The sequence below is a fragment of the Clupea harengus genome, chromosome 24 (assembly GCF_900700415.2).
Source record: "Clupea harengus chromosome 24, Ch_v2.0.2, whole genome shotgun sequence".
Classification (NCBI taxonomy): Eukaryota; Metazoa; Chordata; class Actinopteri; order Clupeiformes; family Clupeidae; genus Clupea; species Clupea harengus.
In genome coordinates, this window is record NC_045175.1 from 12,443,656 (window position 1) to 12,460,792 (window position 17,137).

At 43.0% G+C, this 17,137-nt stretch overlaps 6 protein-coding genes across 6 annotated transcripts; 4 read left to right on the forward strand and 2 right to left on the reverse strand.

Annotated features, from left to right (window-relative positions):
• On the forward strand, positions 1-714 carry LOC105910552 (histone H1-like). Its single transcript, XM_012839280.3, has one exon. It carries the CDS (start codon positions 39-41, stop codon positions 666-668), a length of 630 nt encoding a protein of 209 aa, XP_012694734.2. The 5' UTR covers positions 1-38; the 3' UTR covers positions 669-714.
• A 1,319-nt stretch (positions 715-2,033) lies between these two features.
• On the forward strand, positions 2,034-2,474 carry LOC105910553 (histone H2A-like). Its single transcript, XM_012839281.3, has one exon. The coding sequence runs from the start codon at positions 2,077-2,079 to the stop codon at positions 2,452-2,454; it is 378 nt and encodes a 125-aa protein (XP_012694735.1). The 5' UTR covers positions 2,034-2,076; the 3' UTR covers positions 2,455-2,474.
• A 4,474-nt stretch (positions 2,475-6,948) lies between these two features.
• LOC105910555 (histone H2B 1/2-like) lies at positions 6,949-7,361 on the reverse strand. Its single transcript, XM_012839283.3, has one exon. The coding sequence runs from the start codon at positions 7,344-7,346 to the stop codon at positions 6,972-6,974; it is 375 nt and encodes a 124-aa protein (XP_012694737.2). The 5' UTR covers positions 7,347-7,361; the 3' UTR covers positions 6,949-6,971.
• Positions 7,362-7,761: 400 nt separating this feature from the next.
• LOC122128745 (zinc finger BED domain-containing protein 5-like) lies at positions 7,762-10,945 on the forward strand. The gene is made up of 2 exons (XM_042703477.1): positions 7,762-8,335; positions 9,331-10,945. Exons 1-2 carry the CDS (start codon positions 8,190-8,192, stop codon positions 10,943-10,945), a joined length of 1,761 nt encoding a protein of 586 aa, XP_042559411.1. The 5' UTR covers positions 7,762-8,189.
• A 1,965-nt stretch (positions 10,946-12,910) lies between these two features.
• LOC105910560 (histone H3) lies at positions 12,911-13,764 on the forward strand. Its single transcript, XM_012839288.3, has one exon. It carries the CDS (start codon positions 12,914-12,916, stop codon positions 13,322-13,324), a length of 411 nt encoding a protein of 136 aa, XP_012694742.1. The 5' UTR covers positions 12,911-12,913; the 3' UTR covers positions 13,325-13,764.
• A 170-nt stretch (positions 13,765-13,934) lies between these two features.
• Positions 13,935-14,445, reverse strand: LOC105910559 (histone H2B 1/2-like). The gene has a single exon (XM_012839286.3). It carries the CDS (start codon positions 14,400-14,402, stop codon positions 14,028-14,030), a length of 375 nt encoding a protein of 124 aa, XP_012694740.1. The 5' UTR covers positions 14,403-14,445; the 3' UTR covers positions 13,935-14,027.
• Positions 14,446-17,137: the final 2,692 nt, after the last annotated feature.

Sequence of the window (17,137 nt, forward strand, 5' to 3'; positions counted from 1 at the left end):
CACTTGTTTCTCACAGAGTACGTACTTACATCCTCACCATGGCAGAAGTTGCTCCCGCGGCCGCACCAGCCCCCGTAAAGGCTCCAAAGAAGAAGGCGGCACCTCGTCCCAAGAAAGCTGGACCCAGCGTCGGTGAGTTGGTCGTGAAGGCTGTGACTGCATCGAAGGAGAAAAAAGGAGTTTCTCTGGCAGCTTTGAAGAAATCGCTTTTGGCTGGCGGATACGACGTAGAGAAGAATAATACTCGCGTGAAGTTGGCCATCAAGAGTCTCGTTTCCAAGGGAACTCTGCTCCAAACCAAGGGCACCGGGGCGTCCGGCTCCTTCAAGCTGAACAAGCAGGCAGAGGTCAAGAAGAAGCCCGTTAAGAAGGCTGCACCCAAGGCGAAGAAGCCGGCTGCTAAGAAACCCGCCGCAGCAAAGAAGGCCACCAAGAGCCCCAAGAAGGCAGTGGCTAAGAAGCCCGCTGCTGCTAAGAAGTCTCCGGCGAAGAAGGCGAAGAAACCCGCAGCCCCCAAGAAGGCCACCAAGAGCCCCAAAAAGGCTAAGAAGCCCGCTGCACCCAAGAAGGCAGCGAAGAGCCCTAAGAAGGCAAAGGCAGCAAAGCCCAAGGCGGCAGCTAAGCCTAAAGCCGCCAAACCCAAAAAGGCAGCTCCCAAGAAGAAGTAAAGTGGAGACCTACATTCTTCACCATGAATCAAAAGGCTCTTTTAAGAGCCACCCACTTATGTCATGAAAGTCCTTGTTCCAAACACACTGACCGAACGCTTTTATGGTAGGTTCAGTAGTATGTTTCATATGTTCAGGCTCCCTATTCACTGTACAAAATAATAACTTGGCCAACTGAAGTGTATATGTATATATATATATATATAACGAAAGTTCATATTAGTTGGTATTCATAGTTTAAATCAACTAACCAGTAGATGAATGAGTGATTTCAGTGAGCCCTTGTTTCAACCACCATTTATATGAAGTACAGCTGGTTCATAATTATACTTGATACAGTTAAATCATAAGCCTTACCAGCATCATTGGATAAATACACAAAAACACATTCTAATGTTGACAAAAAGTCATACACGCATTGTGTCGGCGCTAGTTAGTTACTGCGGTAAGGATAATACCTGAACTGTTGGCCTGATGTTACTAAAAATGGTGAGGTGTGACTTGAAAAATCAAGGATGCATACAGATACGTTTAATTTGACACCTATGAAGCCATAACATAAAGTATTTTCCTCTTATAAATTGTAAGAAATATCTGCAATATAATCCAACAAAAAGGGCGGTCAGATATAACAAAGAGTTGAACACGTTACAATGACAGACTCGACTGGGATGCAAACTGTAGCGTGGGAATGCGTTGATCCGGCAAGGTTGACGCTTCCCCATTCACTTTGAATGGGGTGACGTCATTCTTTGCCGAACTTAATTGTGGCTCCGTTGGGTTCCGTTGAGTTGCTTGCAGCAAGAGTTGAAAAATGTTCAACTTTTCGAGAGGCAACACATGCGTCAGCCAATCAAATTGCCTTTCATGCATAACTGACAGCACAGGTGCTAGCCAATCAGATCGCGTTTATGCTCACGTCTGAAAAGCGGGAAGCTCAAAAAAAAAAGATGGCGGACCAAACTCCGTAGATGGTCGTATTTGTACCCAAAGGTTGTTTGTTTGACTTTTTTTTCCTTAGATTTTTTAAAAGTTACCGAGAAATAGACAGTGTACAATGTAAAAACCCCTTTATTGTAACTGAAAAATACGTCTGATAGGATTTGCGAGGTGTCTTTGTCACCTGTCTAATGTTAGCATGCTACTACTGCTACTGACTAACAGCTTGCAAGTGGCATGATTGGTTTGTTGACCTGTCAATCTCACTATAACGTCTCTGGTATCAACACAACCCCATGCGCCAGACTCCTCCTCCGCCATCCGTTGGAACCGTGTGAGCGCTCTGTAATTGGCTCTACGCATTAGTGTGTCAGCGAATGAAAAACTGCCTTCATTCTTTATAAAGACTCTCCGACCTTCAGAGGAGACTCCATTTTCAATTTCGTAGAACAGAAAAATACACGTAACGATGAGTGGAAGAGGTAAAACCGGAGGAAAGGCCAGGGCAAAGGCCAAGACACGTTCATCCAGGGCTGGACTCCAGTTCCCCGTGGGTCGAGTTCACAGGCTGCTTCGCAAGGGCAACTATGCCCATCGTGTTGGAGCCGGAGCTCCGGTCTACATGGCTGCCGTGCTCGAGTATTTGACCGCTGAGATCCTGGAGTTGGCCGGCAACGCTGCCCGTGACAACAAGAAGAGTCGTATCATTCCCCGCCATCTGCAGTTGGCTGTGCGTAACGACGAGGAGTTGAACAAACTGCTCGGCGGAGTGACCATCGCTCAGGGTGGTGTGCTGCCCAACATCCAGGCTGTGCTGTTGCCCAAGAAGACCGAGAAATCTAAGTAAAGTGACCACTGTTCGGCATCGACCAAAAGGCTCTTTTAAGAGCCACCCACTTCATCATCTGAAAGCGTTCCATATTTGTTTCTTTATAATTTTTGATGGATCACCTAAAACAAACACCACTGCTAACAGCCTAAGTGGCCCTTACATGACCAAATGACCTCGTAATTCATTTTAAAAAGCTGTGTTGGCTAATCATATCCAGGCTGTGCCTCTGCCCAAGAAGACTGAGAAATCTAGTTAAAGTTAAAGTTACTTGGCGACCATAAAAGGGCCCTTCATAGAGCCACCTAGAGGTTTTGGTCTTTATAGCCCGGAACCTTCTGCCAGATGGGAGTCATTGGAATAGGTGGTGACCGGGATGGGAAGGATCCATTTAAGTTAATATTAATCTATAGTAGTGGTCATGTAACCCTATCGTTTTGTTACTAAAATATCAACCATTTGATACACAAGCTACACAAACCCCTTCTAAGGCACAACATTGACTTATGTTATTTCATGCATGGTTGAGTGTACCTTTGCTATGTTTTTGGAAATCAATTCATCATTTAATATTCAAAATATTCATTAAATGTATTGTTTTTGATTACCACAAATCATTATTTTCATTTTTCCTTTCTTAATTTATGAGTTTTTGTATTGTTACATCAAGTTTAAACACATGGGTCAAAAAAAAAAGAAAGACATGTTTAATAGTGATTTTGTTGAAAATGATTATTTAAGTAGTGATTTGGACCAAACAATAATACATTTAATATTTTCAGTGTGTATTTGTCACTTCGTCACACTCACACATAACATACATACACCATACAACCGATGAACTGTAAGAATAAAAGGGAAGAAAACTGATAAAAAAAAATGATATGGGTACAGCGCAAATTGCAAACACAAGATGCTGGCTTTTCGGTCGCTGGGCAGATCTGGCTCCTCGTCCTCTTTACTTGGCCCTCCTGTCTGATGTCCTCTTGTGGCGGCTGCGGTTATTATTATTTTTCATCCCACATTTTTCCATTGCATCTGTAATGTGCTTTTAGTGGTGGGGCGTGCCCTCCATGCGCCCCTTTATATGTGGCATGACAAGCTCTTTGCCCAGCTGTGCTTTTGGTCAAACCACCCATGTAATCAGGGTGTTGTGCAGTGAAGTTGGTGTAGGCATTGAGGGTGGCAACATCCAGCACATTGTGCCAGAGCACCATGGGCCACCATCTGATTTACATTTAGTAATTTAGCAGACGCTTTTATCCAAAGCGACTTACAATGTATACACATTTTACATTTACACTGATGGCACACCAGGAGCAATTAGGGGTTCAGTGTCTTGCTCAAGGACGCTTCGACAGGGAATCGAACTAGCAACCTTCTGATTACTAAACGACTTCTTTACCTCCTGTAACACACACACACACACACACACACACACACACACACACACACACACACACACACACACACACACACACACACACACACACACACACACACACACACACACACACACACACACACACACACACACACACACACACACACACACACACACACACACACACACACACACACACAGCACATCAGGAGCAATTAGGGGTTCAGTGTCTTGCTCAAGGACGCTTCGACAGGGAATCGAACTAGCAACCTTCTGATTACTAAACGATTTCTTCACACACACACACGCCCCTGATCCATTGTGTCCATTCCTTATTTTGTTACGTTAAAGTACTGGATGACTTCTGGTTTCTTCCTCACACTGTTGTCATCCCCTGCTCCGTCGTCATGCATGGTGCTCAGGAGGACATTAACAGCCTTCCCCTTTTTTAGCGGCACATAGCTCACCATGGTCATGTTACCACTGAATCCAAATTCGGAGCTGTGCTTCTCCCTCGAATTTGGATGGGTTAATGACAGGCGGTATGTACGGCTTCGTTACTCTGGCGAAGAGTCTCCATGGTCCTATGAACAGCTAACACATTGTGGCACTGTGAAATAACCCTGGATCATCATAATAACTATTGTACAATTACTCCCTCAACCATATTTATTTATTTCACCCTTACTGTATAACCGTCATACTCATACCGAATAGTATTTATTTATTCCTGCACTTTCTGGACTCTCATCTTCTTTGCACTATTCCTCCTTGTATATACTTTTATAGACTTCTCGGACTGTTAGACCATTGCACTGTTGTATTGTTTTGCACTGTTGTATTGTTTTGTGTTGTGATTGTATATTTTGTGTAATATGTGTAAGCACACTGAGAGCCACTTTGTCCACCAAGACAAATTCCTTGTTTGTGCAAACTTACTTGGCCAATAAAACCTGATTCTGATTCTGATTTTGATTCTGATTCTGATTCTGGTCAGGTTCTTCTCGAGGAGCTTCTCAGCCTCTGGCTCTGCCCTGAATGGGGGGATGATCATTCCAGTAAGAACCCTTTTTACTCAGTCAGTCTGAATATCCTCTTCAGGGGACTCATCAGGCGAGTCTTCTATCTCATCCAAGGAGTCTTCTTCATCTAGCTGGATTCCTAGACACGCCCACAACTCCAGCTTGACCCTGTGGCACATAGTCTAGAGCATGGTTCTTAACCTTATTGGAGGTACTGAACCCTGCAAACTTCATCAGTGCATTCACCGAACCCTTCGTTCAAAACATAGGTATATATAAAAACGGCCCGACATTGCTAGTGTAAACCGGGCTATACACTGTGTGTGTCTTGACCCCTACCGAACCCCTGAGAGTGACTCAACGAACCCCTGGTGTCGACCGAACCCAGGCTAAGAACCACTGGTCTAGAGGTCATCAGCATCTTCCTCATCCTCTTCTTCATGTAGCATCTCTATGACCGTTTTAGCCGTAAATGACTGCGACCATGCAGCCATGCTAACACTGTGGATAAAGAAAATCAAAATAATATTTTCAACTATCAGTTTGATCAGGTATACTGCACTTGGGCTCTCGGATGAGTGATGGCATCTAGGGAGTGAGCCCAGGACGCCGGATCTCCCTGCTCAACCCTCCGGAGGTGTCGTGGGTCAATCAGCGAAACATCAAAGAAGGAGGGCGCCCACTTGATAACCCAAGGGATGCCATCGATCATTCGACCAACCCATAGCCTCGAGTATGCAGAAAGGGATATTACAGTTTTTCTCGATTGTTTAAGCACGATTTTGATGGTTTGGTTTGGTTTTTCAAAACACTACATACACAACCACACACCCAATTAGCAAAACACCTCAGATCCTTTGCAAAATGAAACACTCTTGTAAAAACTATACACAAATTTATCAAAACCATATTTTGTTACCATATGAAACACACACGTTGCATATGACTGAATTCTGTTTGTACTGGTAACACACTGCTGTTGCAAACCTAAAACACTTTTAGCAATTCTACTTCTCAGTGATTAGAGTAGTGTAAGTAAAGTACACAGAGAAAGTGCAAATATACAATAAATTCACCAAAAACTACTCAAGACCAATGCGGCAGACTGATGAAAATATAATTGAATTCTCTCCATATACCCAAATCAGTCAACATGTCAACATGGAGAATCTCAGTTTTCATGCTACTACAGTAGTGTGCATAACACTGTAAGCTCAGCAAATATCAGACAAATGTAAAATACAGTACAAATAAAGTTGTTTAATTTTACCCTGATGTCTTTTTAGGATGTGTGCTAGTGTTGACTGAGAGACCTGATGGACATTACTGTATTGAAAATGGCATGGTCACCGATAATGTTGGCTTGAATTTCTCTGAGCCTGATAGCATTATTGGCCAAAACCATGTTTGAGCAAGTTTGCCTCCTGCTTCAGGTCTTCTTCTTCCTCTCCAACTTGGCCTCTGGCATGACCTCCGCCTCTTCCTCCTCCATCCTCCGTGGAATCCCTCTCACCCTCACTCTTCCTCTTCCATTTCGGTTGAAGACAGATGAACTCATCTGCTGCATTTCTATAGTGCTTAAACCTGTTTTGATGTGTCCACAATTAAGCAATCATGTGCGCACTTGATGGCTGTGTTTAACCATTGGCTCATAGGTGTGGTAATTTGACAGTCAGTGCTTTGGAATTGCAAGGAAGTAACATCTTGATATACTTCTGTGTCTAATGTATACAAGTGTGTTTAGTGTTTTGCAAATCAATGTGTGAATTGTTTTGCAAAAAGTGCGATGTTGTCATGTGCTTATAGTGGTGCAAATCTGGGCCGATGTTTTGCTCCTGTGAAGGTTTTGATAATTGTGTAATACTTCTGATTTGAGTGTTTATCTAATCGTAAAAAACGTGATCACAGGCCATCAGATCTATGTCCTATGTGTGCGCCGTTTCAAAACGTTACTAAAATAGTGTTCGATTTTAAGTGGTTTTTATAGCTAGCTTATAGTAGGTTTCAGTATGGGGAGATTGTCACAACGCATTAACATAAATGGAGAATTTACATTGGAATGACTTTTCCGAGAAAAGGTGGGTGGCTCTTAAAAGAGCCTTTGAGTTGGAGAGCGTTAAGATAACGCTTTACTTGGAGCTGGTGTACTTGGTGACAGCCTTTGTTCCCTCGGACACGGCGTGCTTGGCCAGTTCACCGGGCAGAAGCAGACGCACTGCGGTCTGGATCTCCCTGGAGGTGATGGTGGACCTCTTGTTGTAGTGAGTCAGGCGGGAAGATTCCCCAGCGATGCGCTCGAAGATGTCGTTCACGAAAGAGTTCATGATGCCCATCGCCTTAGAGGAGATACCGGTATCGGGGTGGACCTGCTTCAGCACCTTGTACACGTAGATGGCATAACTCTCCTTCCTGGTCTTTCTGCGCTTCTTGCCTCCCTTTGCAGCCGTCTTGGTGACGGCTTTCTTGGATCCCTTCTTGGGAGCTGGCTTCGCTGGTTCAGGCATTGTCAGATGAGATGTAGGTTTGGGAGATGAATAAACTAGGAGTGTGCGAAAGCTATATATAGTAGAATATATGCAAATGAGCAACTGTCTTTCGCCCAATGAAAACAATCGACATTGCGTCATGGTCTTCTTGACCATGATTGGCTAACAAACCGAGCCGACACAGACACCCAACCATAGACATCTAAATATCTATGTATGTCTTTGCACCCCAAACCCCACCTCTTATTCCGTTTCCTTTCAAGAGGCATTCTTAATCAAGAGTTGATTAAGTTTCCGGTAAGAGTACAGAATGAATTAAACATTGTGGGCATTTCTCTGGCTTAGCATCAAACCCAATATTGCCTTTTAATGGTAAACGGATTTTGAGAAATTTTGCTTCAGGCTAAGCAGCAAACTGTGCTATGCTAGTTGCTATCAATGTGTTTCCTTGTTGTTGTGATTCGTTAGTTGCTATGCTAAGCTAGCTAATAGCCTTAAACTGTAACCCTTCACTGGTGGGAAATGTTGTTCTTGATGTCAATATGCCTTTAAAGCTCCACGAGTTTTTTGTCCTAGAGACATAAAAAGAAAACCCCAAGACTTCGACTTTTATAATGTATACAAAAAGGAAATTAGCACTTTGTCAAGAGCTTGCACATTTCAGTCTCTGAGCGAGGTTTTAACTCCTAATGGCCCACCCATTAGCAAACGAGGGCTATTCATATGGTAAGAGATGGTAATTCGGCGATTGCTCTGGGGGCATGACGTGGCGAGGAACCCTGAGTAAACGGTCATTTTCACCAATATAAACCAGTCCACATTGTGGGTTGTTTGTTTCCGTACAGACTGAGGAGAAGCAACATGTCGCTCCCCATTTCTGCTGCTAATGCTCCATGCCCGATGGATCTTGCTCTGGAGAGCGAGGAGGACAACCATTCGTCCGATGAAAGTAGTGACGACAGCGTGGACATTATTCGTCCTGACCCCGTTGAGGATATCCCTGATGAGTAAGTTGTATTTTCTTGACTGGCTCTTGTAACGCATGGTGTTGATTAACTTATAGGGAGTAAAACGTCATATTATGCTCTGAGTTGAGTGAATTATTGTAGGCTACTACTGTCTGCAGTTGGCTAGGCGTAGCGTGTGGAAATAGCATAACAGACTAGACTAGCGCGCCAGTTAGCCAGCTAGTAGGCTATCTAGTCACTTGTCTTATATCAAACCTGTCATTCTGTTAAAGTAGGCCCACGATTAAATATCTAACATGCCAGGAACAACAACAAGCCTTTAGAAGTTTGTTGTCGATGTTTGGAGGTGGTTGTCGGCGCAAAGATAAGTAAAACATAGGCACTTGGTGCAGCCAGTGATGCAAAACGGCGTACACTAAAATCAGTTTACCCCTGTGGTTAGTCATTAATGTATGATATTATAACGTGAATGATAGGTGTGAATCGAAACTGGTCAGGGGTAAATGATTGAAACTAGCCAGGTGTTAATGACCGAACCTGCTTTTACTTCTATGTTTGTGCCTCAACATTATATGAAAGAGCAACTTTTAATTGTTTTTAATGTACTGCATTACAGAAAAGCAAAATATTAGTAGGTTTTGATGGTTCGGGGGAAGCAATCAGCGGAGGGAAACATAACAAACTTGTTCACATTCTATACCGTTGTTCTTGATCTTAGGCACATTTTCACTTTGTAAATTGTTTATAAATGGATCTATTTATCTAACATTGTATCTAATGAACTTGGATAATAATATTGTTTTGTTTTCTGTTACATAAAGAATACAGTAAAATGTTGTAAAAGTGTACCAGATGTTTTACAGTTGTGGAATGTGAAACATTCCAGATTAAAATATTCAGTCATAAACGATCAAGTTAGCAAAAAAAAATATATATATATATCATATATTATCATAGAAACAGATAGTAAGAGAGCAACATGTTCTTGTTGGTGTTTGAAAATAAATGAGTATACAATCTCTTTTCTATTTCAGTGATGAAGGACAAGACGATGATTATGAAGCACCAGGGGAGGCCAACACCCCTCCTGTGAATAGCCGTAAGCGGAAATGGGGGCAGAAGTCAGTCAGTGAGCCAGCTTTAAAAGCCTCTTATCAGGTTGCATTACGTGTCGCTCAGACCAAACAGCCATACACGATTGCGGAAAGCTTGATATTGCCTGCAGTAAGTCTTATGTGCAAAGCAATGTTGGGGAAGGATGAGGAGTACGAAGAAAAACTGAGAAGCATCCCGTTGTCCGACGCAACCATTGCCCGCCGTATTGATGAAATGGCGGCCGATGTGAGGACACAACTAGTAGAGAAACTCCTGAAGGCCGATTATTTTGCACTGCAATTAGACGAGTCCACTGACGTGTCAGACGAAGCTCAGCTTTTAGCGTTTGTGCGGTTTGTCGACCAAGATGAGATGCAGGAGGAATTCCTATTCTGCAAGCAGCTGCCTGGACGTGCGACAAGTTCAGAGATTTTCAGAGCGATCGACGATTTTTTCCACGAACATCACATACCTTGGCCAAAATGTGTCGCACTGTGCACAGACGGTGCAAGAGCCACGTGTGGTTTAAAAAGTGGACTTATCGCGCTTGTCAAAGATGCAGCGCCCCAACTGATGTGGACACACTGCATGCTTCATCGGGAGAATCTTGTGGCCAAAGACATGAGTGGTGAATTGTCCAACGTCATGGACACTGTCGTGAAAGTGGTCCATTTTGTCGAGAAGAGGGCTTCACAAACGCATCTATTCTCCTCGCTCTGTGATGCTACAGGAGAAGAACACACCGCGCTCCTCCGTCATTCTGGGGTCAGGTGGCTTTCGCGCGGAGCCGTGCTGTCACGCGTGTTCGAGTTGCGCGCGTCTCTCCGGGGTTTTTTTGCGTGCCACGACTCCGCCGAGCTGGCCGAATGTTTCAGCGACGACGCCTGGCTTACCAAGCTCGCGTATCTTTCAGACCTTTACCGTGAGCTGAACAGACTGAACGGCAGCTCTATGCAAGGACGACGCGACGCACACGTCAACCAGCTGTACGACAGGATGGAGGGCTTTCTAAAAAAAATCAGAAGATGGAGGGGTCGAGTCAGAGAGGGCATTCTTTCCATGTTTCCGAGCGTGGAAGAGTTATGTGAATCTGCGGCGCTGTCTCCTCACCTGACACACACGATCGTTTCACATTTGGAGGCACTCGATGATGAGTTTGGGAAATACTTCTCTGAAGCGGAGTTGTGGCGGAAAGACAAGACATGGATACAGTTCCCATTCAAAGATGGTGCAGCAGATGGCTCAAACTTAACAGTGACGGAGGAAGACCAGCTCATTGACCTATCCACCGACAGCACGTGCAGGAATGCGTACGAAACGAGACCGCTCGTCCAATTCTGGATTTCTTGCCAGAAAGACTTCCCTCAATTGACGGCAAAGGCGATGAGGAGTCTTTTACCGTTCGCTACTACGCATCTTTGTGAAAGTGGATTTTCCTCTCTTGTCTACCTGAAGAGCGAATACAGTTCAAGACTGAAGCCTGAGGCGGATTTGGCACTCTGCCTCAAAACCTCCATCTGCCCCAGAATAGACCAGCTCTGTGCCTCTCACTAGGGTCAGGCCTCTCACTAGGGTCAGGCCTCTCACTAGGTATGAGATACAGTACCAGTCAAAAGTTTGGACACACTTTCTCATTTTTTGAGAATTTATTTTTTACTTTTATTATTTTCTAAATGGTAGATAACACTTGTTTTGTTTAGTACATCATTCCATATGTGTGTTATTTCATAGTTTAAATGTCTTCAGTATTAATCTACAATGTAGAAAAATAATAAAAGTAAAGAGAAAACTTCCCCAAAAAATTAAAGGTGTATCCAAACTTTTGACTGGTACTGTATTTCATCCATACTTAAGCGTCTCAAGCTACTCAAATGCTTGTCCCTCCCTCATTTAATACAGAGTGATGGCTAACTGTAAGAAGAGAGAAAAATGTCAATAATACACAGAATAAAATGAAACGAGTTGTGTAAAGCACCCCTGTTACAGATTATGTGTAATTCTGTTTGAACATGTGTGTGTGTGTGTGTGTGTGTGTGTGTGTGTGTGTGACTGACACTTTTCTGAATGCTAAACTCATATGTATAGCTAACACCTATGTTTACCAGGTTCAAATGTCTAATTCCGAAATCTTTACAATGTGTACAAAGTCTGAGTTCCTCTGAAAGTAGGTTTTTGTAAGGATGTTTTTTTACATTTGATTGAAATAAACATGTATTTTACTACATTCCTTTTACTCTCATGTTATCATTGCTGAGGCCTTCTAGAATATAATCATATGCCACTTGTGCATCAATGTTTTAAGTTGTGTGTGTGACTTTGACACTTAGTTCCAAATAAAATATATGAATATCAGGCGTAAATGTGGGTCGGTGGGGGTCGCTGCTCAGTGTCCCTCTCAGCCAAGGGGTCCTTGGGCTGAAAAGGATGAAGACCCCTGACCTATTATATATTTGCCAATGATTCTCCAAGTGGTCTTCCATTTCAATCCAGTGGGAATGAAAGTGATGTTGTCTCCAGCTATGGTACTGCTCGAGCAAGTGGTTGTGGACGGTTATGGATGGTATTAATAAACATATATGATCAGAGTAATTTGTATTGTGGCTTCAGTAGTCGCAATTATCAGTCTGAGTAACAATTCATTTTATTTTGTGTATTTTACTCCATGCATATATTGTCTTTTCTATGATTCATTCTATGCTTATTACAAATATCCTATAGGCATATTCCATATAGCTGTAATCTTAATATTGTCTTTCGTATTTGTGTCTAACCCATATATATTCATTAGTCTGTGCGTCATTTATAATTGATGTATGTAATGTTTTGAAAGGTGACCGTTGCAAAGTGGATGCTGTACGGGGAATGGGAGAGAGGAAGAGACGTGTGCATGTGTTAACTGACCCACTTTATTTGCTCGATAAACAGCTGCAGATATCCCATTCCTGTGTTTGTTCCTGACAGGCCTACCCTGTCCATTCAACTACTCACAACTGTAAAACATCTGCTACATTTAAAAACATAAAATAAAAACAAACCTAAACGAAATCATACTCCTTTGATGTGAGCTGTTCCTTTACTTCATGAATATATTTAGCTAGTCTATTAAGCGCCCAAACACGAGGGCTAACGTTAAACATTGTTTCAGTTAGGTGCAATGGTATAGGAAGATTTACATTCGACAGGAAGGTATAGAAAACCAAGTCTAAACGTGATTGAACTATTTATTTACTACAATTCGTTTATTGTACATTAAGGATTTTCTTCTACTCTGGCGTTAATGTTGTAAAAGTATTTTTAAGTTGAAAATGAACCGGCCGTTAAAGTGAAAACAAAGTATTTATTCGCGCGCTTGTGGGTTGGGTTTACTTGTTTGAAATTTAGGCGCCTTCTCGTTCTGGCCAATGATCGTTCCGCACGCTCATGACTATCACCCAATCGCCGGAGAGTAGTCAGTTCTTGAAGGTATAAAGTGTCACATCTAACATAGAAAACCTACACATTTTTTGTGAGTAGCTGTACAATATGGCAAGAACCAAGCAGACCGCTCGCAAGTCCACCGGAGGCAAAGCCCCGAGAAAGCAGCTCGCCACCAAGGCTGCCCGCAAAAGCGCCCCAGCCACCGGTGGCGTGAAGAAGCCCCATCGTTACAGGCCCGGTACGGTGGCTCTGAGAGAGATCCGTCGGTACCAGAAGTCCACTGAGCTGCTGATCCGCAAGCTGCCCTTCCAGCGTCTGGTCAGAGAAATCGCTCAGGACTTCAAGACCGACCTGCGCTTCCAGAGCTCTGCCGTCATGGCTCTTCAGGAGGCCAGCGAGGCTTACCTGGTCGGTCTGTTCGAGGACACCAACCTGTGCGCCATCCACGCCAAGAGGGTCACCATCATGCCCAAGGACATCCAGCTGGCTCGTCGCATCCGTGGGGAGCGTGCTTAAGTTAATCTCTCCCTCTAGAAATCAAAAGGCTCTTTTAAGAGCCACCAAACTGTCACATAAGGCTTCATTCTGACTTTCGAACTAATTGTTAAGAGTAAGTTAAATGTCTTTTACTTCTGCACGCTATGAGCTTACCTACAACTAGCTGTAAAGGGAAAATGAAGACATAATTCCGTATCTGCTTCAATGAATCATAACAAGTATCGCCACCCAGGAGCACGTTCAAGTCCTCCGAGTTTGAATGGAAATGTATGCGCCCGTGGGATTATTTAAAAATGTCCAAAGTTTACTAATACAAGTAAAGCAAATAGTGTTCGGATTTTTTTTGTTAATCTTAATGAATAGGGAACCTTTCCAGCCATGTGTGAAAATATGCCAGGTATACCAACATGTTTATGGCGAATGTGCTTCATGTTTAAATACAAACCAATTTTGTACAACGTTCCTCCACAAATCCTAATGCAACATTTATCTATTAGTGGCAGTACGTACCAGCTACTATCTTTTGAATGACAACGTTGAGCAGGTAGTTGAAGATTATACACCACAATAATGAATATGCCCACCGTAAGTGCGCAGGTGCGTACACCTTGTGTATAAGGCATTAGCGTTAGGATTATTCTAGGCATTGGAATGACTTTTCCCAGAAAAGGTGGGTGGCTCTTAAAAGAGCCTTTGAGTTGGAGAGCGTTAAGATAACGCTTTACTTGGAGCTGGTGTACTTGGTGACGGCCTTGGTTCCCTCGGACACGGCGTGCTTGGCCAGTTCACCGGGCAGAAGCAGACGCACTGCGGTCTGGATCTCCCTGGAGGTGATGGTGGACCTCTTGTTGTAGTGAGCCAGGCGGGAAGACTCCCCAGCAATGCGCTCGAAGATGTCGTTCACGAAAGAGTTCATGATGCCCATCGCCTTAGAGGAGATACCGGTATCGGGGTGGACCTGCTTCAGCACCTTGTACACGTAGATGGCATAGCTCTCCTTCCTGGTCTTTCTGCGCTTCTTGCCTCCTTTAACAGCCGTCTTGGTCACGGCTTTCTTGGATCCCTTCTTGGGCGCTGGCTTCGCAGGTTCAGGCATTGTTAGTCGAGATGTGGGTTAAGAATATGATAAACTGGGAGTGTGCGAAAGATATATATAATAAAGTATATGCAAATGAGCAACTGTCTTTCACCCAATGAAACAATCGACATTGCGCCATGCTCTTCTTGGCCATGATTGGCTAACATTCTGGAAAGGGGTGGGGTGATTGTGACAGCCACCGAGCCGACACACACACACACAACCATAGACATCTAAATATCTACCGTATGTATGTCTTTGCACCCCAAATCCCACCTCCTTTTCCGTTTCAAGAGGCATTCTGGACTTTTAACAACAGTTAAAGTACAGACTAAATAATACATTGTGGCCATTTTTCTGGCTTAGCATCAAACCCAATGTTGACTTTTATTGGTAAACTGATTTTGAGAAATTGAACTTTGCTTCAGGCCAAGCAGCAAACTGTGCTATGCTAGTGCTAGCTGCTATGACTGTGTATCCTGGTTGCTGTGATTGTCTAGTTGCTATGCTAAGCTAAGCTAGCTAATAGCCTTAAACTGTACATACAGACTGAGGAGAAACAACATGTCGCTACCCATCTCTGTTGCTGGTACTCTAAGCCAGATCCGGGAGGAACTTGCTCTTTAGAGCGAGGAAGACAACCATTCCTCCGATGAAAGCAGTGAAGACAGTGAGGACGAACATAACAGGGCAAAAGTGCAGTAGATTCTCACTGTGAACTTCCACGCTCTCATTTAAGTGGCGCTGACGGGCTGTCTTACCCCACTGCTGCCACAAGAGGGAGACTGTCTGTAGAGAACAGAGTTCCAAACGGGGATTTAGAAATGCAACTCAGCTGCAGTACATACATTTCACCGCCAGAGGAAGACTTGTCAGAGAGGGCTGTGAACCTGCTGAGAGAGAAGTGAAGATGATGTATATTTTATTATTGTAATGTTACTGATTTGTAGACATAACAATGCAGCTTGCACATGTTGAGTATAATTTTTTTTATCTGCTTTAAATTATTTTAGCTGACTCAAAACCGATGTCAAATGCATAAGCCTACTTACAGTTTTTCTCGATTGCTTAAACACAATTTTGACTGCTTTGTTTTGTTTTTCATTTCACTCACACAATTAGCACAACCACACACCCAATGAGCAAAACACCTCAGATCCTTTGCAAAATGGAACACTCTTGTAAAAACTATACACTAATCTAACAAAACCATATTTTGTTACCATATGAAACACACACGTTGCATATGACTGAATTCTGTTTGTACCATTTACACACTGCTGTTATAAACCTAAAACACTTTTAGCAATTCTACTTCTTAGTGATTACAGTAGTGTAAGTGAAGTACACAGAGAAAGTGCAAATATACAATACATTCAACAAACACTACACAAGACCAATGCTGCAGACTGATGAAAATATTATTTAATCCTCTCCATATACCCAAATCAGTCAACATGTCAACATGGAGAATCACAACAAACATGTCCCAGTTTTCATGCTACATCATTAGTGTGCATAGCACTGTAAGCTCAGCAAAAATCAGACAAACGTAAAATGATGTTTCAAGTACAGGTTACAATTCCATAAAAAAAAAAAAATACAGTACAAATAAAGTTGTTCCATTTTACCCTGATGTCTTTTTAGGATGTGTGCCAGTGTTGACTGAGAGACCTGATGGACATTACTGTATTGAAAATGGCATGGTCGCGATAATGTTGGCTTGAATTTCTCTGAGCCTGATAGCATTATTTGCCAAAACCATGTTTATGATCTCTCGATCTTGTTCTTGCGTGAATACGGGCCCCCATCCTCCTTTCAAGTTTATTTGATACATTTGGTCTTCTTCTTCTTTGAGCACGTTTTCCTCCTGCTTCAGGTCTTCCTCTTCCTCTACATCCACCTCGACCTCAGCCTCTGGCATGGCCTCCGCCTCTTCCTCTTCCTCCTTCTCCTCCTCTGTGGATTCCCCCTCTCACCCTCACTCTTCTTCTTCTGACTCCTTCCATTTTGGTTGAAGACAGATTAACTCATCTGCTGCATTTCTGTAGTGCTTAAACCTGTTTGGTGTGTCTACAGTTAAGCAATCATGTGTTTGCGCACTTGATGGCTGTGGTTATTTGACAGGCTCATAAGTGTGGTAATTTGACACAGTGTTTTGGAATTGCAAGGAAGTGACCTCTTGATATACTTCTGTGTCTAAAGCATTCAAGTGTGTTTAGTGTTTTGCAAATCACTTGTGTGTATTGTTTTGCAAAAAGTGTGATGTTGACATGTGCTTATAGTAGTGCAAATCTCAAGTCAAGTCAAGTCAAAGTGTTTATTATCGCATACACCAAATTTCTTCAGCGCAGCGAAATTCTTACGACTTGGCAGCCAACATCTACGCAGTAGACGGCATACAACAGGTAACACAAATAACATATACCAAAATAACATATAACACATACCATATAACAAGTAACAAGTAACCTTGTAAAGTAAATCTGAGCCGTTGTTTTGCTCCTTGAGTAAAGGTTTTGATAATTGTGTAATACTTTTGATTTTAGTGTTTATCCAATCGTAAAAAAACTGTAACAGGTGGAGGCTGTCCACAGAAAAGGGGAAGTTTCAGACGAGGTTTGTTTTTTAAAGTTGCCACCAGGCTGAAGTGTGGTATTTGCGCCACTAGAGGGAAAAAGTGCAGTCGCTTCTCACTGTGAACTGCCACTTTCTCGTTTTACTGGCGCGGACGGGCTGTCATACCCCCTGCT